The sequence below is a fragment of the Triticum aestivum genome, chromosome 4D (genome assembly GCF_018294505.1).
Source record: "Triticum aestivum cultivar Chinese Spring chromosome 4D, IWGSC CS RefSeq v2.1, whole genome shotgun sequence".
In the NCBI taxonomy this organism is placed as follows: Eukaryota; Viridiplantae; Streptophyta; class Magnoliopsida; order Poales; family Poaceae; genus Triticum; species Triticum aestivum.
The window spans coordinates 100,630,787-100,657,001 of record NC_057805.1 but is presented as its reverse complement, the minus strand read 5'-3'; the positions used below and the strand labels follow the sequence as shown (position 1 = coordinate 100,657,001).

At 41.2% G+C, this 26,215-nt stretch overlaps 1 protein-coding gene and 1 long non-coding RNA gene across 21 annotated transcripts; both read right to left on the bottom strand.

Moving 5' to 3' along the window:
• Positions 1-7,690: 7,690 nt before the first annotated feature.
• Positions 7,691-14,739, bottom strand: LOC123096490 (uncharacterized). Of its 20 annotated transcripts, none has more exons than XR_006446638.1 (8): positions 14,652-14,739; positions 14,397-14,567; positions 14,171-14,297; positions 13,649-13,850; positions 12,775-13,015; positions 10,049-11,759; positions 8,479-9,647; positions 7,691-7,923 (listed from the first exon to the last, which is right to left on the bottom strand). It is a non-coding gene; the product is annotated as an uncharacterized lncRNA (long non-coding RNA). The 20 variants fall into 20 exon arrangements; XR_006446637.1 differs by having other exon boundaries at positions 14,171-14,244; positions 14,401-14,567; XR_006446640.1 differs by having other exon boundaries at positions 14,171-14,244; positions 14,397-14,573; positions 14,652-14,734.
• A 10,389-nt stretch (positions 14,740-25,128) lies between these two features.
• Positions 25,129-25,970, bottom strand: LOC123099738 (non-specific lipid-transfer protein 1). The gene has a single exon (XM_044521840.1). The coding sequence runs from the start codon at positions 25,777-25,779 to the stop codon at positions 25,417-25,419; it is 363 nt and encodes a 120-aa protein (XP_044377775.1). The 5' UTR covers positions 25,780-25,970; the 3' UTR covers positions 25,129-25,416.
• Between the last annotated feature and the right edge of the window lie 245 nt (positions 25,971-26,215).

Here is a 26,215-nt window from a genome sequence, read left to right as displayed (position 1 = left end):
AGAGAAGGAGCGTGGAGAGGAGTTGGAGAGGAGTAGGAAAAGGAGCTCACAGTAGAGGTGGTGTGATATCTACTACACACTTCTTTAAATTCAATAAACCACTTGCCTAAAATTAAGTTTGTGTTTGATATTTAACATCTACGTTGAAAGTACCAAACATTTGTTTCATAAGACATAAATATATGTTAACAACCTTTAATATGATACTTCTTTCAAAATTTGGAAATTTTTCAATTTATTTGCAGTTCGAATTTGGATTATATGCAATGAAATACAAAATTCCTAAAATATAGAAAATATTGAATTCTACAAAGTTCAAACCAATTTTCGTACAATACCATAAAACATAGAACACTAAAACAAAAAGCTACATTAACCCACCAAAAAGGAAATTAGCTAAATATCCTCCCATGGGTGGGTGGGCTTGAGGACCCGCCACTGGAAGGCTTGACCCATGGCTAATCTAGGAAAAATCTGGGTCCATATTATTGGTGGCGATCGAGCAATAGGGCCAGCCACTTGTACCACACATACTAGTGGTGCGCAATCGGTATCTTAGTAGCTGTAGCGGGTATGATTTTGCTCACACCACTAGTATCTGACCAGATTAATTATTAGTGGCGGTTTCTTATGTTCGCTCGCGAGTGATATCACTCCGCCTATAAACAGTTCCCTGGTAGTGTCAAGACGGCAATTCGGTGAAAAAGGAGGGGGAAGGAGAAAGACACTAGAGTAACATCTAGCGAAAGGAGACTTCACATGTGGTTTTGGATGCTTTTTGGGGCGCTCGGCTCGAGCTCCGGGGTGAATACTCTAGTTTTGACTTTAAGTGGTTTTACTTAGCACTGGCGGTGTTTTGGATTGTTTCCTAGTTGAAGGCAATGGTTGGATTTTTTATCAGACTTGATCTTGAGGATGAAAACTCGTGACCTGGCTCTTAATTGTCAGATTTGATGATAGCGGCGCTAGCGTGTCGTTTTCTTCCTAGAAACGATGGTTTTGCATAACCATTCTGATAGTCTTGGTGTTGTTAAGGGTGATTGTTGTGACGTTGTCATGGATCTTTGGTACTTTTTTTGTTATTTCTTTTATAATAATTTAGGTGTGTACATTCTCGATCCCTTTATTGGTTGTTGATATCATGTGGTTGCAGAGTCCGAGTATAATTGAAATCCTCATGATATTAATATATTCTCCTTCATCAAAAGGAATTTTTTTCTAGATGTCCTAATGCGTACACTATATAATTAAATGAGTAAGAAGAGGAAGAAGTGAAGCAACATAAGAGGGATGCTATGATGAGGGAGAAGATGAAATATAGGTAGAAAGGACGGAAACAGAGAAATAGACTGGTGTAACATACATCCTAAGTATAAATAGGGTGGCATGTGCAGCTGAAACTCAACCACTACATCTCTTTTTAACATTAGCTGAGGTATCGTACCTAGAATTGACGAAAGTATATGAAGAAAGGAAGAGGAGAGGAGAAACAAACTAGAGTAACATCCTAAATATAAACACGGTGGCATGAGGGGCTGAAACTCAACCACAGCATCTTTATATAACACTAGCACAACCCGTGCGTTGCAACGGGAGAAACAAACTCAAGCCCCTCCCTGCACCGACTTCTAATTCCTCATGCGTTGCAACAACCGTCACATTCACTTCACGTGGTTCAACATAAATCATGTCTTTACATATCATGTGGTGCATTTCCTTATTTATCGCACACAATAATAATTCTTAATGCAAATTATGTTAAGATATGAGGCTCTTGACTGAACATAAGCTACACACACTTCACTGTCGCCAATGAGCTTGGGCATTTTTCAGGCAGTAAATTATGTCGTCTTCTTCGACCATGGCCATCGAATCATAGTACAAAAAAACAAACCGACGAGAGTAAAATTATTGTTGTAATCATCAAGTATAAAAGAGAGCAAAAATTAATATTCATGAAGTTCATTCCCATTGGTTGGAAATCAATCAATTGTTAACTTTACATTCACACTTCATGAAAAAAACCTGACTTCCACACTGCTCTAAATCATTCATAATTCATATAAAATTATAAACATGGAGATTGAAAACTAATTTATATATACCAGGGGAAGTTGAAAACAACATTATCAAGAAGTGAAGTACAACATTAGCGTGTGCCCATTTATTAATGGGCATCTCTCCCATTAGATAGAACACGAAATTTATTTCTTCTTCTAATTCCTTTTTTTCTGCCGAATTTATTTCCTCTTTTAATTTCAAATCTGAGTTCCCAACTGCTCATAATAGCGGATTATTTCTTCTTTTAATTATTTTAAATCCGTGCCGAGTCTTCGCATGGAACGCGGAGTTCTTGTTCCAGCCTTCCCAATTTAATGAGAATGAACCCACTATGTCACCAGCCAATGGGAAATTTTTTTTTAACATTCTTCGCTGCAAAGCCAAACGCCAATTATCATTAATCAAGCTGGACACGTAGAGAATTAACAATATGATTCTTTAGGGCGCTAATTCGAAACTTGGGACGTGAATCCTAGTCAAGTAATCAGATGGACAACCTTATTCTTAGATTACCATAGTGATAATCAAAATATCATACACGCAATTCTTCTTTTCAGTTACTGACTTCACATAATAAAAATATGGTATACTTCGTCCAGGCATGCATGCTTCTCTTGTGTGTGCTAATGATGACGCGTACCACGTTAAAATTATTCATAAAAATGTTTGTTGCTAGTGTCTTGTTTTTCATGGATACAATTTAGGAATCAGAAAAATGTTATGGTGTTGTAGATTAGATCGTCAATGCCTAGTGAAAAATATACCACATTGCCCTAACAGCCAGTATGAGTTTGCGAGGGGCACAAACGAAGTCAAATTCAACCTTAAAACAAAAATATATAGCATCAAATCCAACAACGTGTGCAAAGTTCAGAGCAGTGCGGAGAATAAACACATGTGAAACACTAAGAGCATCTACAGTCGGGCATCCCATATCCTCCTCAAACATTTGCGGACACGCCCAGTCAGTGATCGAAAAGGAGAGAAGGAAAAAAAAGACCAATCGAACCCCTAGTATCATCCTATACGTCCGGGGATGTCCGCAATCTCTCATATTGAGGACAAATATAGGAAGGATATGATGGCTTGTAGATGCACCCGGTCAGTCCGCCGTGTAGCATGCCGCCCATTTTGGACCATGTTTTCTCTTTCTTTATTTATTCATTTTTTCTCTCTTCATCTCCACAATTCATTGATCGGGCGTGTCCGCGAACGTTTAGAGGGCTCGATTTGCTAACTCCGGCTGTAGATTTTCTAACACGTCAATGTTACAGACTGGGAGATATTTACCAATCGGTGAAGGATCTAAACTACACCTTTAACTAAAAACAGGAACATTCAACATTCGTGCACACTAGCTAGCTAACAGGTCGTTTTTGTTAGTAGTCAGCTGCCCTTGACCTACCACCTTCGTCCCATAATATAGGACGTTTTTTGACACTAGTGTAGTGTCAAAAAACGTCTTACATTATGGGACGGAGGGAGTATATAAAAAGAAGGAAATCAGTGGCCTCGCTCGTTCTTGTCGGTTGGTAGCGAAGTTATCCATCCCGACCTCTCCTTTCTACCCCAATCTACACGACCTTCCCAGGAACGCGCTGCCGCCTGTCCTGCACCCACCGCCGTCGGGAGATCCCTCGCTCCCCCGCGCACAGCCGCCAGGATACCCTTACCCCCAGCCCCACCACCGCTAGCGGCAATGGAGGGCTCCAAATCCGCGCGCACCCGGGAATCACACCGCGGCCACGGCTCCTCCGCCGCCAGGCGCCATCACCGTTGGGGACCCTCGCTCCCCCGCGCGCCGCTGGGATCCCTCGCACCCATCCATGCTCCACCACCGCCATCAGTTGTGGGATGTGGCCGGCGGCCGTGCTCATGCTCTGCGTTTTTTGATTTCATGCACCTCTTTCTTTTTGATTGGCCGTGACCTTCCCTCCCCTCTGGGGCTATCGATTTGTGATGCATGGCATCTTTCTTCAAATCTCTATCTGAGTCTAGGCTGAGTCATATCTTATCCTCTTTTCTTGGCTTGTTGATTCCGATAACTTCAAACGTATATATGTTGTTAGGATCTCATGTAAAGAGGCAGTGTGGGACTAATTAGAATCTAAAATTGTAATAAGTCCTCTCTGCCTTCGGGAGGTGAGGGCAGGTGGGGAGATTGATTTTTTTATCGGCCCATAAAAAAATCTGGCCCATTGGACTTACGAAGCTCTCAACGTATGAAACCGAACCAAAAACAAATCAGATCGGATGGACGGATGATTAGTACCACCTCGTTTATATTATGATTTTGTCTATACGAATCGTAAAAGCGTATTACAACTGGGCAGAAGCGTATTGTGACGATGAACCTGACAAAATCAATCCGTGATTTATTATTGTTAGGGAAAAATTGGCCGAAGTACGTGCAAGAGTATCGTGTGCACGAACCGTTGTCGTGCTAACTTGTGCACCCAACGTCGGCTGCACATTTTAAATTGTTCAAAACAATCTGGAAAAAAATAGTGCATTGACACAACATGGTCCTATGTTGTCACAAAGTTTTAAATCAAAAATCAAAACAAAGATCAAAACTACAAAAATGATAAATATGTTATCTTCTTTTTTAAAAAAACTTCCAATCTATTCATCTTCAATCATGGTAGTACAACAAACACTAAAAATAATAAAAATTACATCCAGATTCGTAGACCACCTAGCGACGACTACAAGCAGTGAAGCGAGCTGAAGGCGCGTCGCTGTCATCGCCCCTCCCTTGCCGGAGCCGGGCAAACCTTGTTGTAGTAGACAGTCGGGAAGTCGTCATGCTAAGGCCCATAGAACCAACGCACCAGAACAGCAATTGCCGCAGATGAAGAGTGTAGATCAAAAGGATTCAACCTGAAGACACACGGACGAAAATGAACGACGAACAGACCCGAGCAAATCCATCCAAGACAGATCCGTCAGAGACACACCTCCACACGCCCACCGATAATGGTAGACGCATCATCGGAACGGGGGATAGGGGGGAGACGTTTAGCCGCCGCCGTCTCGACAGAAAACAAGGTTGATGTATTCCGCGCGCGTGGGCCGGCCCTAGTGGCGTTTGCCTTCAGCGAGGGGTTTCATCCCGTCTCTTTAATGCGCGATATGGGAGCTCCTGTTGGGCGCTTAAGGCGCCCGCTAGTGCGATACTGGCGCTCGCACGGCAGCGTAGCGGGCCGGCCAAGAAAAAACAGCGAAGCGCAAGGATCACAAAAATTGGTCGACAATATCATATAGCCAGGATTCGATCCCTAACCACCTGTACGCAAACATTCTACTGCAGCCACTAGGCACAATATCCTTAGTTGTTTATTTTGAGGACATATAGCTTTTATTAAAAACCCAATCTATTATGCATCTTATTTTATGATAACAAGAAAAAATGAATGCACAATTAAAAAAACATGAATTTGAAGAAAGTTCACAAAATTGAAAAGGTTCGTACAAACCAAAAAAAATCATGAATTTGAGAAAACTTCAAGAATTTGAAAAAGTTTGCAAATTTAGGATTAACTTCATGAAATTTCAAAAAAAATTCACAGATTTGGAAAAAGTTCATCAATTTTGAAAAAAGTTCACAGATTTTGAACAAAAAGTTCACCAATTTTAAAATAGTTCATCGATTTTGAATAAAAGAAGTTCAGCAAATTTGATATAAAAGTTCACTGATTTTTAAAAACGTTCATCGATTTAGAAAAAAGTTCATCAAAACTGAAAAAAATCATTAATTTGAAAAAAGTTCATCAAAATTGAAAGAGTTCATCGAATTTGAAAAAAAGCTTATCGATTTAAAAAAAGTTCATCGATTTGACAAAAAGTTCATCGAGATTGTAAAAAAGTTCACGAAATTTGCAAAACTTCATAGAATTTCAAAATAGTCCATAGAATTTGGGAAAAAAATATTTAGTTTGAAAAAAATCATCAAACTCGAAAAAATGTTCATCGGTTTGAAGGAAAAGTTCATTGAATTTTAAATTTTTTGCATTTTTAAAAAGTTGAAGAAAAAGAAAAGAAGGAAAAATCGAAAATACAAACTAGAAAGAGATAAAGGAAAGTGAAATCTCGATTCACAGCGAACTTGAGCCAAAATAGAAAGCAAAAAAGAGGATACAATCCACGATTGTGAATGTGGCTGAGTGGTTAGTGCTGTTCTGTTTTATTTTGGAGGTCGCGAGTTCGAACCACAGTCGCTGGACTTTTTTTTTGAAGTTAGCAGGAAAAAAAGGAAATATGGGCCGGTCCAGCTAGACGCGCGAGAAAGCTGCTATAGTGGATTATATCCTTTTTTGGGCATTTCCTATTTGGCGCTGCAGGCGCCCGTTAAAGTGCAATTTGCAAACGGGCGCCTGCAGCAGGCCAAGCCGGGCCGGCCCATCTTAATTCTTTCTTGTTTTGCAGAAACGTTAAAATGTTAAAAAGATGGTAGAACTAGGAATCGAAGCCACGCCAGGCTCGTTACCATCGTTGAGCTCTAACCACCGCGCCATCCCCTTCTAGTGTGCATAATAAACTAGATCGGAAACGCGCCTTGGCGCGAGGGTGCCGGTCACAACGATGTGTCCAAGTCGATAATGCTCAATTTAGTAGGAAGTCGGGTTTAGCGACGTATTCAAATAGGATACAACAAACTAAAAAAAAGAGGAAACATTCACATGTAATAGGAGCAAAACGTCATCGCGTTTGACATCTTCATGATAAATAAGGCAGCATTCAATTTAGTGCGTTCATGAGACCACAAAAGGAAACCACTTGATATTAAGCTCGGTACTAAGAGCGCAAATATGAGAGAGGAAGTACCAACACAATATAAATAAGTAAAAACTACGTAGCCATAGCTATTAGGCATACTAATAAGTTGCTTCATTCGGCTGCCTTGTTGATCAACTTCATAGACGGCACGTCACATTAACCTGATGCATGCAATCTGTTAGATACTTTGCATAGAACGATTTATGTGTAGACAAAAATTGCACTTGCGATATTGTACCTTAACCTTTCAAAGCTCATGAACAGGGAGGAATGGTTCCCCTTTTCAATTTTGAAGGCAAAGACACATATGATACTCTCTGATCCCTGCCGCTTTGACAGAGCCTAACCAATTGTTTGTTATTGTTGGTCTCTTATCTGTATTTGGGTGCACTCATCCAACCCGGTAATACAACCATTGAAGCATTGCATATAAAACATGGCATTATCTATGAACTGATCCACTACTACAATGCCTCTCAATTATGATGTGGACTTAATCAAAGAGGTGCTACTTGCCCAACCCCAACTCCCACACAACCCGTTTTTGCTAACCCGGTAATAGAAAAAAAATAGGTTTCTCAGGATGGAAATGTAGGGACTATCTCAGGATAAAAGTGTATCAAGGAATTAATCAACTAAGTTCAATGATCAAACCTCTGATATAACTATTTTGATTAACATCTGATATTACTCAATATATCTCAGGATGGAAATATATCTGAGTAGGTGATGGTAGATACTCACAGTAGTAATCACCCCGTAAGATATCTAAAAAGATGACCCTATATATGCATGCCATCGACGCATTTGTTATAAAATGTGACGTGAAATACCTAAGCAAGGTTTGGTATGATAGAAACCAAAAGCAGGCCATAGTATTAATCCCAGCTAACTTATTTACATTGTTTTTTATACTGCATAATAGTAAACTACATCTATTAGATATATAACTTTATCCACAAGCCTTCATCCGATTTGCTTCATATATAACTTTGTCCACACGCTTTGATCCAATTTTCTTGATATATAACTTTACCCACACTCCATATTTGATTTCCTTGCATGTTGTGACACACGGACCTGCTAAAGGACATATCATGTTAGGCAAACTATTCAAATAGTGTGCCTCATGGATAGGGAGAAAATAATTTGGCCTATATGAAGGAGAATCACTTTGGATAATATTCAGTGATCTGGATACACTGTAACCTCTTTAACATAAAAGAATATAAAAGATAAGAGTAAAATTATTTTACCTTAGCATTCTACATGGCACCCAGAAAACATATCCAAGATTTTCTTTAGGCACATAACTTGATTACACCATGCGATGAATCGAAGTAAAGGGATCTCACCTTATTATATGCCTAATTATTTAACACCGACAGAGGTTTCCAAATTGGTGATTTTGTTTTGGCATATAAAGAAACTGAAGTTCATAATATATAAAAGCAAATTAATAGAAATTAGATATTGCAACCATGAATCCAATCCTCTAGTGATTACTCTCATTCTAAAGTTAAAACATACCAATATGTAGCTAGTAAGTAATCAATTAGGTTAGGTTGCATGAACAAGGAGTTAACTGACATGTATCCCTAATCACAATAGCTTGTTAGTAGTTTGCATGCTACTAACCTCACTCTTGACCAGCCTGCACTTTATGGACTCCTTCAGGCTTCTGCATTCAATGGGTTCTCTCTCCGGCGCTCCTCTGTTGACGGTACAGGTAAGAAGTGCGGCTTGCCGCACCCCTGCGGGTGCGGTCATTCTCAACCCGGTAATAAAGCGATCAGAAAATAATGTAAGAACATCAACAAGCAACAATGCAATGAACAAAAGAGCTAAAGGCAAATACATAAGAAACAAAGATCAACTTCTTACAGGGAACATAACATGAAAACCCATGCATTTATTAGTTTGGACCAGACCAGTTGCCCTAGAAAACTGAATTGCCCATCACAAAGTTCAAGGACACTGCAAATTTTCTATAGAGCAATCCCTGTCATTTCACTATTCTGCTGGCAATATTGGGATCACAAATTCAGTAAATTTAGTAACTGAATATATCACCGCACTTTTCAGCATATAGTTTCCTGCTTATTTGTACCAAAGAGAGCTCTCAGGTATAGGTGTGAGACCAAGTTGTATTTAAGACTGCACATGGAAAAGTTGTGTATGGAAAGAACAACATGGACATGTGATAGGTTGTACACGTGTCCAAGGTTACATAAAGTACACATGAGGCGACTTTACATCACTGATATGTTAGCCAGTTCATCCTAACATAGACTAATGCAACCTGACCTTACATACCAAACTGGCCAAAAGGGTGCAACAACCATCTTGGATATAGAACTATAGACTACCTGTATATGATATGACTAGGGAAGAGCTAATACTAAGTACTATTAGGTAACTACTTGGATAACCATCACATCTTACCATCAGCCTTAGTCTATCGAGATTCCTGAAAGTAAATACCACGTAGCCATGTGAGTGGCTAGGCAACATATTTTTTAATACATTGCAGTTTAGCATCATTTACCGGAGCTAAATTACATAAATTTCTATAGCTCTTTATCCCTATAGTTGAAAACTATGTGAAACAATACAAATAAGAGGAAAATGAGGTATCATTTGGAAACACAAACTTTGGAAGCCCTCAACTACACCGAATGGAAATACATGATGATGCTAAGCACCATACCATGATAGGGAACATGGCTCTGGTGTCGATACACATTGTAGCAGAAGTTTCCACTGCGGAGGTAGTACACATAAAACCATGGTGGCGCAGGGAGTCTCTGGCAAGAAAAAACCACAAGATCCAGTCAAGCCAACTGCATGAAGGTGGAGACATGGCAGCAGGGTTCGCACGATAAACTCAATTCAAATCCTTTAAAGCATCTAGTTAGCTCGCCTGCTCACCAAAAAGAATAAATGAAAAAATAAAAACCAGCCTTGCATTATAGTACGGTGGAAACCGGGCTTGCAATAAACTCCCAAGTGCTTGGTTTATGGAAAAGGATTAAAAGACACCAGGTTTACATCATCAAGTGACATGAACTAATGATCAGGGAGAAATGGCATGCATTTAAAATAAATAAATTTGATTTCCACCGTTGTCTTGATAGAATTTGAGCAAATCATAGTGCAAGAATTTTAAAAGCATGATGAACTGATCAATCAACAGAATGGGACATACCTAGTTTACTGGTGGCACCATGGACCCAAAAGCTTGTGCGATTGTCGGCGATGCAGTGGAGAAAAGCTTCCTCTGTGTGAGTGAATCCATCACGTGTTGAGAGACACCACACAGCCGTGCAAAGAGGACGACAATGATGCATCAAATCGATCTGTACACATAAGATCAGCAAGATGGGTACGACGGCGAAAGGGGCCAACCACCAACACGTCACCGCTGGATAGAGTTACACAAGGAAGTGGTGAAGTGAATCGCAAATGAACTCTGAACATGCTTCCGTGATAAGTTGAGGCTTATGGGGAATCAGAAGAATACTTTTGAGTGCAAAAACATAAATTAAGTATCTGGCAAACTGAATGATGGGATGTTACACAACCACTGTAGACTGACTTACTAATGTTTAATACAATACTTATTTTGCTATTTCTCACAATGTAAGATCTAGCACACATGCTTTGACGGAATACATAACATATATCCACAAGAATAATAGGATTAGTTTTTTCAAATGGAAACAAATATATTACCTCAACTTCTTACATGTAGAAATATTGTTATTGTCTTCAGACCAAGCATCACATTTCCTTGCACAGACTGAATACTCAAGTTACATGTCAGTCCTAGTGCTTGATTCATGTTAAGATGTAGACCTTGGAAGTACACGGACTGAATACTCAAGTCCCATGGTAGTCACAGTAACTCTTTAGATATAAAAAATATAGGTGTTCTCTTAAGAAAAAAAAGAGGTGCAGACCACAAACTTTACACTGAATACTCCAGTTACATCAAGACCACCACATCAGAACCTCCTAAACTGAAGCAAAGTGATTTATCAGTCAATCTTATCGTGTTCCCATTCCCTGTATGACATTCCCTTTTTTGTATCTTTTGCCGAGATATATATCTTCAGACACCTTGCTAAAGTACAAATGAAAAATCCCCTTTTGTTAGACTAAAAGAAGGCTATTCTGAAACTACATCACCAGAATCCAGGAACACCGCAGATGGGGTAGTTGTAACAGTAATCCTAAACTGGGACATGCATTAGACTATATAATTATTACTCGGCAAAATACACTTTCCATAAAAATTAATTACTGAGCTCAAGAAAACCTACTCAAGATGGATGGAACCAACATTCTTCAGCTACACACAGATTGATGCAAAATGAATAGCTACCTAGGCCAGATATTGAATCAAAAGTCATTGATTTATCGAGCAGTGCAGAAAGTAAAAAAACTAAACATGTGACCATCTCCAAGCTCATAAAGCGAGCACGAAACCTGAAATTTATCTAACATGAGGCCAACAACAGAACTGGCCGATCATAGATTTTCCTTCCTAATGAAGCCAAGCCCCAAATACTCTTATCCATACACAAAAGAACAAAACATCAACATTCCATGCACAAAGGAACAAGTGTTGGCCCTACCAGGAAGGGACAAAAGGCAAGGCAACCGCAAAAAAACCAGTGCGCAAAGTGACTGATACTTTTGGTTGTATCAGAAACAAGACAAGAAATAGAAGGATCTTATTCTCCAGCCTATGCACAACCAGCATATCACCATACAACCGTGTACCTAGCTTTGGAAAAGAAGGGGAGCATAAAGGAGGGGGAGAAGAAGGGTTGACCCGCACATCAGTAAACAGAGAAGAGCAGCCATAGATCGAAGGAGGCATCGACCAGGGGATTGAGCCACAGAGGACCAATCTGCAGGTATAGAAAAGGAAAAAAATAGAGATTAGCAGCATCCAATCACCAAGAACAGGAGAAAATAGAACATTGGCCCATGAAGCAAAGGATACATGATTATCCTGGAAAAGATAACCAATTTTGACAATGAGCTACAAAATCAGTGAATCTCTATCTAGTTACACGGAGATAAATTTGCTCAGACATGTTCTAAACGCCTGGCCTGTTGGCCCTGCTCTTGACCAGCACAATAGGTATTGGAAGTAGCCACTGCGACCATATTGATCTTAAGGGTACAACATAAATTACTTCCAAACCACTGATGAAGAGGATCAGTAGTCAGTAATATTTATACACATGGGTTGCTTGTTGCTGTTCTTTTTCATTCATACACAATGAAATTTCAACTAAAAAGTACAATAGATCCCGAGAAGCAAAAAAAATGACATCAAACTGCACTTACCGTCTTAACTAACATAGATACAAACAGAAAAATAATAGACGTGTTGACAATGTCTAAATCAGCAGATTACAGAGTACAAATAAAATATGAGTTCAAAAGTATAATTATATATCAATAGACTTGCAGATAATGAACTAATGATGCATCATGATATACTGCTTTCACCCACGTGATCAACTTCCATAATCCTACTATGTATGGCGCAAACATTGGTTACTTGTTATCATTAATGTAGAGATGGTGATGAGCAACCAACTAATTAGGTTGCCTTGGTATTCCGGTAAAAAAAGAACCTTCATCTAATAAAATATCTCCTTCCTATAGATAGTAGGCTAGTAGGTATGAACCACAGAACCTAGGCACCAACGAACTATCCATAGGTACACAACAACCTAAAAATGGAACCGATCAGGGCAACCTAAAAAAGTAACTAAGATCATGAGCAACCTGTAGCAACAACAATAGCAGTTCCAACAACAACATCCTACGATAAACATCATCATACAAATGAAAAAAGATTGAGCGTGCGCATAGAAAGGCATGAAGGAAACGATGATAATAGAGTAGCACCTAAGCTAGGACCAGCCACCAAGAGCCAAGACTGTGAGACAACCACGAGCAACAACAACAACAGTTCCAGCAATCCGACAGTCAAGACTCAAGATCACCAGCAGGCGGCGATGACTTTTGGATCCAGCAACAAACATTAACCACATCCCTAGAGGAAAATTAGTGTAGATGAGCAGCAGGACGGCAGAAAACCGACTTCCCTGACGTGTAAACTGATTGCGGAACAATACCAGCAATGTATCTGAAAAATGGATTAGAGATGTTAACAATACGAGCATGCAGTTCCCAACACACAAGTCATAATAGTACGGGCATGCAGTTCACAAAATGAAAATCGTAATATCTACAAACATAATAACAAAGTTAAGTAACCAACAGAATCTAGCATATTGGAAGAGCTTATGCTAAATAACATATTCGGTGTGTCAACTGCAGATCTTACTCATCTTCTACGAGTATTTTCGAACATTTTCACTAACTGAGCAACAAACAACAAATATTTCACTTGTTTACCTATAGGAATATCCATAGCTTTCAAGGGTTGTATCCTCACATAATCAGTTCTCTCTAGCTTCTACACCCCTTAAAAACAATGAACGGGGCAGCGCCCTATGCAGCCAATGCAAAACCTGTGTCGAAGTTGGGTTCATATATATATCCTCCTAATCCTAAGCACATAAAGATGTGAATTTAACAATGGCTGACAGATCGCTCAAAGTTCAAGTGCATTGTTCAGCATCAGCTCTCAATAATCTGTGCTTAATCCTGTACTAATTATATACCTTGTGGATTTACATACTTGAGGCTACACCAAATCTATAAATGAAACAAGAGTGCATAAAAAAGAGTATATATAAGTGAAGAAGAATATAACCTTGTAACTATAATTGAGGTAAATTTGAGCATTTTCACTAAGCTTCGTAGGCAAAGTATACATCCAATGCATAATTAGCACTCCCACTTCCGATACATAATCAGGAGCAAGGCCAAGGATTGATGCCCAAATCCCTCTATCGAAAAAGGATGAGCTGCGCTAGCTCCATGAATAAATGAGCACTCGTCCATGCCATCTGAACCTGTCACACACCAACAATATGGAAGATAAAACATTTAGCTTTAGAAAAATGGATTATTACACGGGTGAAAATAATTACTAACAACTACAAACATGTTATATTTATTATCATGTTCAAGGTAAGTAATTTAGCGAGCCAGTGCCAAACCTTTCCCTTCCCTTGTCACCACTGATAAGGACAAATCAGGCAGCGGACAAAATTAAAAAGGTAACAAAAACATAGGAATCTAGGCAGACCACAACAATCTCCTACACAACAACAATATCCGAGCACCTAATGCGTCCAAGAAAGACAAATTAAGAAAGGTAACAAAAATCTACCCCGGATATAGGCATGAGGCCTAGTCTCCTGCAAAGCAACAACAAATACCAGTGATCCAAACAGAACCGAGCACCTAATCCATCCAAAGGAATCCGATCAGATCCAGGATCGAGCAGCAAATGCATCCTAGAAAAAGATTCGGGCAGTCAACACATCCAAAAAGCTACTTGAGCTGCACATAACAACTAATAGTCTGCTAGCCAGCAAGGAAAAGGAAGATCTCACCAACCAGGAACCTTGCAACCTCTCGACATGGTAGCAGACAGCAATAATCCTGCAATGATGTGCTCTCGTCCATCCTATCTTCTACAGCAGCTGTAGGAGCACATCAATTGCTCTACTCCAAATCGAATTGAAGCACATGTGGAGCTGCAGGCTCAATCCCTCTCCTCTCCTCTGTTGCTACAAAAGAAGAGAGGGATTAGAAAGAGATAGAGAGGAAGAGGAGGAGGAGGAAGGAGGGGGAGGGGATGAACCGACCAGGCAGAGAGGAGGCGCAGCCCCATGGCCGCCGGTGTTGGAGCCAACCTCCGAAACCCTAACCACGAGGCAGGACGGGTGAGCGGTGAATCCGGCAGGAGGAGAGGACGCAACGGAGCAAGATGATCTCGGCGCTGTGCTGCGCGGGGCCGCGGTCATCGGCGAAGGCCACGGCGAGCGGGACGGGTGGGGCGGCCCGTTGCTCCCCCGTCGAGCTCGAGCTCGTCCATGGCTGCCGCGGCGGGCAGGGCGGGACGGCGGGGCCGCGGTCATCAGCCACGGCCACGGCGAGCGGGACGGGCGGGGCAGGAGGAGAAGGAAGGCGTGAGGGGGTGGGGAGGAGACGATGGGCGGAGGGGACGAATGGGGAGCTCGAAAGGGCAAGCCAGCCGCCCGCTCCCACCTCATGGACTCCCTCACCCAACCAGCGTACAACACGCACACAACACGCACAGTGCCACCACATGAAAACCCAAAAATGCCCTCGGTGGGGCACGGGATTTTCGGCAGTGGCATGAGATCTTTTACCAGCCGAGCACGCCGATGGGCCGCACGGGACGCGCCCCAGCCCAAGCAAATGACATGCGGGCCCCATCTGCTGGTTACCCCACCCGCCAGCGAGACTGGAACGAGTCCGCGAAGTGAGAGAGACCGGGAGAGGGCAGTAACTATTCATTGCTACAGGCGCGGGGGGTCGATCCGACGCCCAGAATCTTTCACCGCATCGATGGTCTGGAACGCATCAAAAATCCGATCCGACGGTCATGAATCGCTGAACTCTGAGAACTATCATGTTCTCCCAACTAACTTATATCTGGATTCGCTCGCGCATTTTTATTTGTTTCTACTGGTTCGCGAACGCCCGGTTTTAGGAAGCTTCCACAACCTTCCCAAAATGGTTTTCGCCGGTTCGTGGTTTAGTTTACGGGCGGTTTTATTTGGTTTTTCCTTTTATTTTTTAAATGCGTGATTTTTAAAAGATTTCGTGTTTAAAAAATCGATGAATAATTTTTCAAAATCGATGAACTTTTTTTAGATTACATGAACTTTTTCTAAATCCGATGAATTTTTTTTTAAATTCGATGAACTGATTTTTAAAATTCGATGAACTTTTTCAAATTCGATGAACTTTTATAAAAATAGGTGAACTTTTTTCAAAATCGTTAAACTTTTTTTAAATTCGTTGAACTTTTTTTAAAATTCAGTGAACTTTTTTCTGGTTTGATGAACTTTTCTTTCAAATTTGGTAAACTTTTTTCGAAAATCACTGAACTTTTTTTGAATATTGATTAAATTTTTTTCAAATTCGATGAAAGTATTTCAAAACCGCTGAGCTTTTTATCAAAATTGATGAACCTTTGTCAAATTCGATGAACATTTTCCAAATTTAAGTTTTTTCTTTTTAAAATCTGTGACATTTTCCAAATTTGATGAACTTTATTGCACAATCAATGAACTTTTTTTTAAATCAATGAACTTTTTTCATATTTGTGAACTTTTTATCTTTTCCAAAATAATTCAAAAGAATTAAGTGGTACAATAGATACATAGCGCTGCGTACATGTTATTAAGCATTTACATCTGTTATAAATCACAAACGGCAAGTAGTTCGTGTGGATGGTGGCACCTGTGCGTTAGCATGATGTGGGGAGTTGAGCAATTTTTCTGCCCATTTTTTGCGAGCTTTTTCCGTTCGTGGGTCTTCACGTTTTCGTGGGCCGGCCCAGTGCGGGGCTCTGCAGGCGCCAGGAGCGTGAACGGGCGCCTGCAGCGCCGTATAGGAGCTCCCCTTTTTTTGCTTTCTAATTCTGGCTTGTGTTCGCTGTAAATCGAGATTTCATGTTCCTTTATCTCCTTCTAGTTTGTATTTTTTTCCTTCTTTTCTTTTTCTTCATCTTTATCAAAAATGCGCAAAATTTAAAATTCAATGAACTTTTTCTTCAAACTGATGAACTTTTTTTGAGTTTGATGATTTATTTTCAATTTAATTATGTTTTTTCCAAATTCTATGGACTATTTTGAAATTTTATGAACTTTTTCAAATTCCATGAATTTTTTTATAATTTAGACGAACATTTATTTAAAATCGATAAACTTTTTTTTCAAATTCGATGAACTCCTTTTCAATTTTGATGAACTCTTTTCAAATTGATAAACTTGTTTTCAATTTTGATGAACTCTTTTCTAAATTGATGAACTTTTGCAGAATTGATGAAAGTTTTAAAAATCAGTAAACTTTTATATCGAATTTGCAGAACTTTTTTATTCAAAATTGATTATTTTTTTAAATTGGTGAACTTTTTGTTCAAAATCTGTGCACTTTTTTCAAAATCGATGAACTTTTTCCAAATTTGTGAACTTTTTCTGAAACTTCATGAAGTTAATCCTAAATTTGCAAGCTTTTTTCAAACTCGTAAAGTTTTCTCAAATTCATGAATTTTTTTTCAGTTTGTACGAACCTTTTCAATTTCAGAAAACCTGTACAGAGCAACTTTTCTGCCCATTTTTTGCGAGGTTTTTCCGTTCGCGGGTCTGCACGTTTTCGTGGGCCGGCCCAGTGCGGGGCGCTGCAGGCGCCAGGAGCCTGAACGGGGGCCTTCAGCCTCGTATAGGAGCTCCCCTTTTTTTCTTTCTATTCTGGCTTGTGTTCGCTGTAAATCGAGATTTCATGTTCCTTTATCTCTTTCTAGTTTGTATTATTTATTTTTCCTTCTTTTCTTTTTCTTCATCTTTATAAAAAATGCGCAAAATTTAAAATTCAATGAACCTTTTCTTCAAACCGATGAACTTTTTTTTGAGTTTGATGATTTTTTTTCAAATTAATTATGTGTTTTCCAAATTCTATGGACTATTTTGAAATTTTATGATCTTTTTCAAATTCGGTGAATTTTTTTACAATTTCGATGAACATTATTTTAAATCGATGAACTCTTTTTCAATTTTGATGAACTCTTTTCAAATTGATAAACTTGTTTTCAATTTCGATGAAGTTTTTTCTAAAATGATGAACTCTTGCAGAATTGACGAAGGTTTTGAAAATCAGTAAACTTTTATATCGAATTTGCAAAACTTCGCTCTGTGGGCTGGCCCGCTACGCTGCCGTGCGATCCTCGCGCTTCGTTCTGTTTCCTGGACCGGCCCGCTACGCTGCCGTGCGATCCTCGCGCTTCGTTCTGTTTCCTGGACCGGCCCGCTACGCTGCCGTGCGATCCTCGCGCTTCGTTCTGTTTCCTGGACCGGCCCGCTACGCTGCCGTGAGAGCGCCAGTATCACTAGCGGGCGCCTTAAGCGCCCAACAAGAGCTCCCAGAAACCGGCGCCTGTTGCGCTAAATAGGAATTGCCAGACATAGACCACCCCGCGAGCGCTCGCCTCAATCAGCACCCATAATGCACCGGCCCAGGGGGGACCGCGAGCAATCAGTGTTTTTTTTCTCTCATTTTTATTCACTTTTTTGCCTTGTATTTTTTTCATTTTTGTCATATTTCGTAATAAACTAGTTATATCTATAATAAAAATCACTCTACATACATAATTGAAACATGTTAAACATGCATTAGAAAAATGTTAACCGTGTATGGAGAAAATGTTTAATACGTATACGAAAAATTTATATAGAAAAGTGGATGAAAAGAATTGATCATATATTTTCAAACATTTAATCAAGAATTTGAAAAAAATTGAACACGTGTTAGAAAAGTGTTAAGTAAGAATGTTAAATATGTATAGAAAAAATGTTGGCCATGTATTAAAACATAATGAATTTGTTTTTATCTTGTATATAAAATGTTAATCTAGCATTTGAAAAAATGTTGAACAAGTATTTCCAAAATATTAAATCTGTATATAAAAATGTTGACCATGTATTAACAGAAGATGGAAAATTGTGAACAAATAATTGAAAAATGTTAAATGTGAATAGAAAAATATTGACCATGTATTATAAAATGTTATTCTGCTATACAAAAATATTAATGAAGCATTTCAAAATGTAAAGAATGTATACACAAACTGTTGACCATGTATTAAAAAAATGTTGGTCTTGTATTTGAAAAATGTTAATCAAGCATTTTGACAAAATGTTAAAAATTGTGTATAGAAAAAAAAGGTTGACTGCAAATTAAACAAAGGTTAAACTTGTATTTGCAAATGTTAAACATGTATTAGAAAAATGTACTTGATGTATATGAAAGATGTTGAATGAATAAAAGAAACAAAAAAATGTCTATGAAAACCAAAGAAAAATGAAAAAAAATCCAAAGAAAAATGAAAAAAAACCCTCAAAAGTAACAAATAAAATTAAAAAACAAAGAGATCAAAGGAAAGAAAAATGAAGCAAACATAACGTAGCTAGTGAGAGCGAAGCCAGCAAAGGAATAAGTCTAAAATGGGTTCGTTCCATCTCGCTTAATGCAAGATATATCTCCCGCGCAATGCGATCCCCCAATCCCTATTCGGCGCTAACCACTGTGACAGGTTACTTTGTTGTGTTCCCTTAATTCTTGTTCTCTTCTGGTAAATGTAATGTGTGTGGTTTTTCTCTCTGGTTTTTTTGTTTTGTTTGGCCGACTTTTCCATGATTTTTTTTGTTTTGCTTTCTTTATTTTCTTATCATTTTTTAAATTGCATGATATTTTTTAAAATTTGATGAACTTTTTTCAGGTTTTCGAACATTTTCCGAAATTGTTAAAAAATACTTTTTCCAAAATCTGATGAACTCTTTTCAAAATTGATGAATTTTGTTTAATTGAATGAACTTTTTTGAAACTGGATGGTTCTTTTTTAAATTCAATGAACTTTTTTCAAATTGTGATTTTCTTTCAAAATCTATGATTTTCTTTAATTCACGAACTTTTTTATTCCTTTTCTTTTCTTCATTTTTTAATTGTAAATGGGCTACCGACCAACCACGCCCGGGTAAATGCGAACAAATGAAAATGCTCGATCGAGCACTCGCTTTTCTCTTTGGACTGGCCCACGATCGGGGGCGCGTGAGCGCCAATTAACTAATCCTGCCCTTACGGCGCCGAACAGGAGTTTCCATGTAATCCTGGAGGCTGATTTTTTTTAAGGCAAACTCGGAAGCTTTATTTAGGACGTCACTACGTTTATAGGGACGAATAAAAGTTCTCCAGAGTAAGAGTACGCTTTGCGAGATTGTGGGCCTCGACATTCGAGGTTCTAAACTCATGGCTAAAGATACATGACTCACAATCTTTAGCCCTATCTATGATTTCATGTACCACCACCGCATACGATGCTGCGCTACCATCTTTGATTGCTTCCACCGCAATCGTGCAGTCCAATGCCACAACAATCCTCCTGATGTACAAGTCGTCGGCCAGCGCAAGAATCCTATAGGCTGATGAGTGCAGCTGTGTGCCTCTTGCAGCAAGCCCTACACGTATTGTGCCGGCCGAGTAGCCGCGGCTCGTCTGCTCATGTCATCTTACTTTTTTTTGTTTTACCTTTTTGTTTGTTTTTATTCATATATTTTTCTTTTTTGCTTCATTTTTCACTTTGTTTATATTCAGAAAATATATAAAATTTATACACTAAAAAAACAATTTACTTTAAAGTTTAAGAAATGTTAGTTTTGCATTTAAAAATATTAAAAGTGTATAATTGTTTATATATATACGTAAAATGTACAATGTGAACAAACAAAATAAAAACATGTTAATCATGTGTACAGAAAGATGATTATACATTTTAAAACAATGTTTATGTAATTAAAAAATGTTTGTTACATTAAAATAAATGTTCAAATGTTCAAAAAATGTGTTCGAAATATTTTCAAAAAGTATTTCTGCAATGTAATACGAAGTTTGCATAGTTCAGAAAAGAATATCATTTAATTTTTTTCAATTGTACTCAAAGGATGTTGGACATGTATTTTAAAAAATGGTAAAAATGTAATTGATAAGTGTGAAACATATGTCTATATGTATATGAAAAATGTAAAACATGTATTAAAAAATTAGACATCAAAACATATATTAAAAATATGTTTCAAATATTTGAGAAATGCTAAATGTGAATAAAAATATGTTTCTATTGTATGTGAAACATGTACATTACGTATGAAAAATGTAGCCATTGTTGAAAATAAGAAAAAGAAAAGAAAAACCAACGAAAAAACCATTAATGCAAAAAATACACAAAATAAAAACAGAAAGATCAAAGAAAATGGAGAAAAAACCCCAGAGAAAACAAGAGATGGAAACAAAAAAAGGGGTGAACACTGAAGCATTTGAAATGTGTGTGTGTGTGTGTGTGTGTGTGTGTGTGTGTGTTAGTTTCAAAATACACTCTATATGGAACATTTGAAATATGTTAATCTAGCATTTGAAAAATACTAATTGTTTATATAAAAACATTTCCATTTTATACTATTTATGAAAAAAATTGATCATGTATTTAAGAAATGTTAATCAAGCATTTGATTTTTTGTCGTGTATAAAAAATCATATATTTAGAAAAATTTCAACGTGTATAAAAATATTCCTGATATATAAAGAGAATCACGATATGTATAAAAGAGTAGTCATCAAATAAAAAAATGGAAAAAATATTAATCATCTATTTTGAAAGGTCAAATGTGTACAAAAAAGGGTTTTTCTGATGTATAATTTTTTTATAACGTGTATTAATTGTTTTGAACATAAAAACATAAAATTTTGAAAATGTTGATCATGTAGAAATATGTTAATCATGTACTTAAAAAATATTAACATGTATTAAAAATGTTCCCGATGTACACTAAGAATGTACAATGTGTATGAAAATAGTTGTCATCAAATATAAATCTTTCTACAGTATTAATCATGTATTTTAAAAATGTTAAACAAAAAACCCGAACAAAACCATGAAATACGTGAGAAAACAAAGGAAACAAAAAAAGAATGAAAAATAAGAAAGGAAATAAACGAAGAGAAATGAAGAAAACAGGAAAGAAAATATAAATTTAAGAAAACAAAAAGTTTGTGAAAACCGAGAAAGACAAAAAGATGAAAAACTGAAGCGACCATGAAAACCCCCAAAGAAAACCGTTGGAAAAACAAAAAATACCGTAGAAAATAGAAGAAAGTGAAAAAAAAACCCGGAGAAAACCTAATGCGGGCATACCCACAGCGACCAAACATGTACTCCCTCCATTCGGAATTACTTGTCTTGAAAATGGATGTATCTAGAACTAAAATACATCTAGATATATCCATTTCTGCGACAAGTAATTCCGAACAAAGGGAGTAGCGAGCTGCAGCAGCGCCCATATGCACACACCTTCAGCGAGAGGAGCTCCCACGCTCAATGTGAGAGCGGCTATGGTCTCAGTGTAAGCGAGACATAGCTCTTGCGCTGGTTCTGAAGCAAACACTGGAAGTAGCGTGTTTTGAGGGATGTTGTAAGGTGCTCCCTCTGCAAATATATATAAGATGTTTTAATTACTTTAAATAATGATTTAAACGTCTTATATTTATTTATAGAGGGAGTATTTTCTAAATTCCACGTTTGATTATGTATCATCCTAGTCTCCTAAGATCCTGTAATGCGGTTGCCTGTACGCTTGCAGCGTGTGGGTGTCAGCTGAACAATGAAGCAAGTAGGTTTTACGCCGGCCAAACGCTGGATGTAAGAGCATCTACAGCCGGATGCCTCAAATGCTCGGGCAAACGATCACTGATCGGTCAAAACATTACGATCCAGACAGACGCCTTAAACTGGTCTCAAATGTCGGAGCTGATCGACACCTCTCATATTCAGCCCAAATCTGAGGCGGATATGAGGAGACCCTGGTGTGATCGGGCACGTCCGGCACGTCGGACTGACATGCGGGTCCCTTAGAAAAGCACTCTGAAACCCTGCAGTATGAAGCACATCACCCCTAACAGACTGATGGAGTCGCGTGTGAGCGCTTCAACGCACCGCGCAAGGCCCCTGGCGGACGCCGACACCGGAACTCTACCCATCCGCAGCGCCGCCGCCACCTTCCAAACGCCGTTCACCTCTACATTTCACTCGTCGGCCGCTAGCCGTCCGCCACCACATTCAAGCAGCCATGCGACCACTTCGATGGGTCCGGAGCTACCCTTATCTAACGCAGGAGCGCCGACTGGCCGGCTGTAGCTCCTTGAGCAGATCCGGGAAAGGCACGAAGCCCGGATCGCCGCTGGGCTACCTCTGGACGCGGTGGTTCCGGAGAAGAGCTGGAGGAGGAGGAGGACGAGGAGGACGCGAAGCAGGAAAAGGACGACGAGTACGCGGAGGAGACGGATCTGCAGGCGGAGCAGTATACAATTGTCGATTCCCTCCAATCGGAGGCGGAGACCAACTGCCGTATCCTCCAGGTGGAGCAAGAAGCGGACAACGACGAGATGCTTGCCTATGTGGAGGAGGAGCCAGAGCCCTCCTATGCACCCATCTACCCGGCGCTTGGCACGAAGATCGTGGGCATCTTCGACGATGAAGCGTAGTTTAGCTAGCGTGATTTCTGTAGTACGTATGATTTTTTTTATGGTTTGTATGGATCTAAGGGACAAAATATGAGGTATTCGGATGCATAAAAGAAATTATGAGGTATAAGAGAAACTCAAACCGGGCGACCCAAACCCACGCGCGCTTTGTCCGCTTTTCGTCCATTTAGGTTGACCAGACGGACGTGCGCATCCGCCTTTTGGATTGGGTCGGCTGGTGCGCCCAACGGGAGGCATACTTATTTTTGCCCATGTGGCCAAAGCAAACTTAATAAAGCATAATTATACATAAGTGGCCGGTCAACCGCGAGCCAAATTCCACTTAAACATTGACTAAAATTAATAAACCCTAAGCGCCCGCACGCTGCCCTAGTAGACCGTCTTGCCCTTGCCCTTGCCGTCGTCGTCGCCACCGGTGAGGTCGATGAAGACGGGAGGCAGCCCAGCCCAACCGAATGCGGCTTGATAGGCCGCCAGGACAGCCTTCTCGGGCATCTGCTGTGGCGGCATTGCGGTGAGGCGGTCGCGGTCCTCCTCCTCCTCCTCCTCAAGGTGCAATGCCTCCTCATCGTGGCGCGGCTTCTACTCCCGGCGTATCTGCCGCTCGGCTTCGGGCTCCTCCTTGATGAGCCAATGCGCCTTCCAGCGCTCAAGGTGGGCCGCCTCCTCTTCCGGCATGGAGGCGGAGTACCAGGGAGGCGCGCTCACCCACTCGCGGAGTTAGCCAGTCCACGAATAGGACTCCTCGGGCCAAGTGGGAAGCGGCGGCGACTGCTTCCGCGTGGGCGTAGGCTCGCGCACCGGCTTCGGCTCGACCTTGGGCTCGACGATGGGAGGTAGTGACGGCGGTGGCGGGCTCCACCGCGACAAGGCAAGGGCGTGCTCCTACCCATCCCAACGGGCGTCCTCCTCGAGTCGGCTCGCCTCCAGCCCGTGCTCCAGGGCCTCCTCGAGGATGGCTTGGTACTCCGCCTCCACATCCTCTTCCTCTGGCAATACATGCGGGGGCGGCGGGGGAACGTCATGGTTGATGTGGACGCCGCGGCGGCGCTCCTCCTCGTGCTCTAGCGCAAACCAGCGCTCCCTGTTGGGGGAGTCTGGCGCGTAGGCATGCATCGCGCGCTGCTCCGGCGTAAGGAGCTCGCGCCGCCGGTGAACCACCTCCGCGTGCGCCCACGCCGCCCGCGGCTCCACTGGAATGGGGATGCGCTGTGGGTCCAGATGCCAGCCGTGCGGCAGGTTCACATCCGGATATTGCAGGGGCTGGCGGTACTCCCAGTGCCACCGCACCTGGACTGGTATGTATAGCACTCTCACTCCCGCGGTGGCGTGCCACGTCTAGCCGCCGGCGGCGGGGGAGGGAGCTCGCGCTGGCGCTGAACCTCCCCTTCCCCTTCCCCTTCCCGCAGAAGAAGCCCATGGCTTGCTAGGGTTTTGGGCTGGCTGGCTAGGGTTTTCTAGTCGCCGGCGAGGGAGCAAAAGTGGTAAGATTTGAACGGAAGTGGATGAGGCAGGCCCACCGCACGCTTCAATTAAAAAGGACGGGCACGCGGCCCTTCCACACACTACCAGACGGTCCCTCTTAGGTGGCTGCGTTAATTACGACCACCTGCGGTGATTGGCCGGCCGACATGTGGGGCCGCGAGGGACATCAAGAGGACGCGCGGCGCGTCCGTTTCATGTCCGCGCCGATGCATTTCACCCAAATCTGGGTTTCAAATGCGTCGGCGCAGACACGAAGCAGACGCATTTTGGGTTTGAGTCGCCCCGTTGGACCGGTATTTTTGTCCGCCACAATTCAAATAGACATGGACGAATGAAATGGGTCGTCCGGTTGGAATTGCTCTAACCGGTTACTCTCCGCAAACGTGTCCGGTCGTGTGAGTGAGCGTTTGAGGGCCCTATTTGGTGTGCCCTGGCTGACTGTAGATGCTCTGATGTCTTAGTGGAGAACGATTTAGCCTGTGCCAGTCCCTAATGCAAGAGTTTGCACTCCACGAGAGATAAAAGTTAACAACTCTGACACATATATCCACCGACACTGTCACTCTTGCACACACGGAAATAAAGAGTAAACATCGATTCAGTCGTGGCCGTCGAGAGCTGGCTCGACGTACATGCATGCACACCCCGCGCAGGGCCTGACACCACACGTTCGTACAACCCATCATGCATGGAGACCCAAGCATTTATTCGGTATAGACACGTATATTTTATAGAGGTGTAACCTTAACTCATCGGCGTCGACCGATCGAGCTAAACGCCGGCCACGGGTGATCTGCATTCTCCAGATCAGCTGACCCTGGAGCAGTCGACAGAGGCGCCGACGGCGTATGGGACGCTGACGCCGCACTTGGACGGGATGCTGGCGATGTTGCCAGCCTTGAACCCGCTCATGCGGCCGATGGCCATCTTGAGGCAGTTGCACGCGGCGCGCCTGTCAACAGTGGTCTGGGTGGCAGCGGCGAGTCTCTTGACGCCGCTGCAGCAGACTGCGGACGGGCCAGCGCCGCCACGCGCGTAGGTGAGGCAGGGTCCCAAGGCAGAGTTCACCTGGCCGCAGCTGATGGCGGCGTCGGCGGTGTGCGCCGCCGCGAGGAGCATCGCCGCAACCACAGCGACCACCACGATGTTAGCAGCTGCTGCGCGAGCCATATTTCTTCTCTTACGAGCTTTTACAGTAGTGTAATGGAAGCAGCGGACAGCGGTGGTAGCGATCAAATGGCTAGGTACGTAGCCTATGCCGGGGACTGTAGGAGCTTAAATAGGCCAGGTTTCGGGGAAAGAAGAGATAGGATTGGAATACACTGAAGCATACCTGGTGTCAAGTAAATTGCCGCTCGCAGGATATATCAATTTGACGAGGTTGCAGAGGTTGTTGGACGTTGCGGGCAGATGAATGGAGTGGTATTACTAAGCGGCAGCCTAGCTAACACGAGGACCTAGTTGAGTGGATTAATGATGGTCTTTGAATTAGACAAGTGCTAACCTTTGGTGGGGAAGAGCACCCCATTACACCACCTGCTATTAAAGTTGATTCCTTTGATTTATTAATTATTACGAGAAACCTTTCGATCTATTTATCATATCA

Bases quoted from the DNA above. Each gene is read 5' to 3' on its own strand.
- LOC123099738 (XM_044521840.1), bottom strand. From the start codon at position 25,779: ATGGCTCGCGCAGCAGCTGCTAACATCGTGGTGGTCGCTGTGGTTGCG.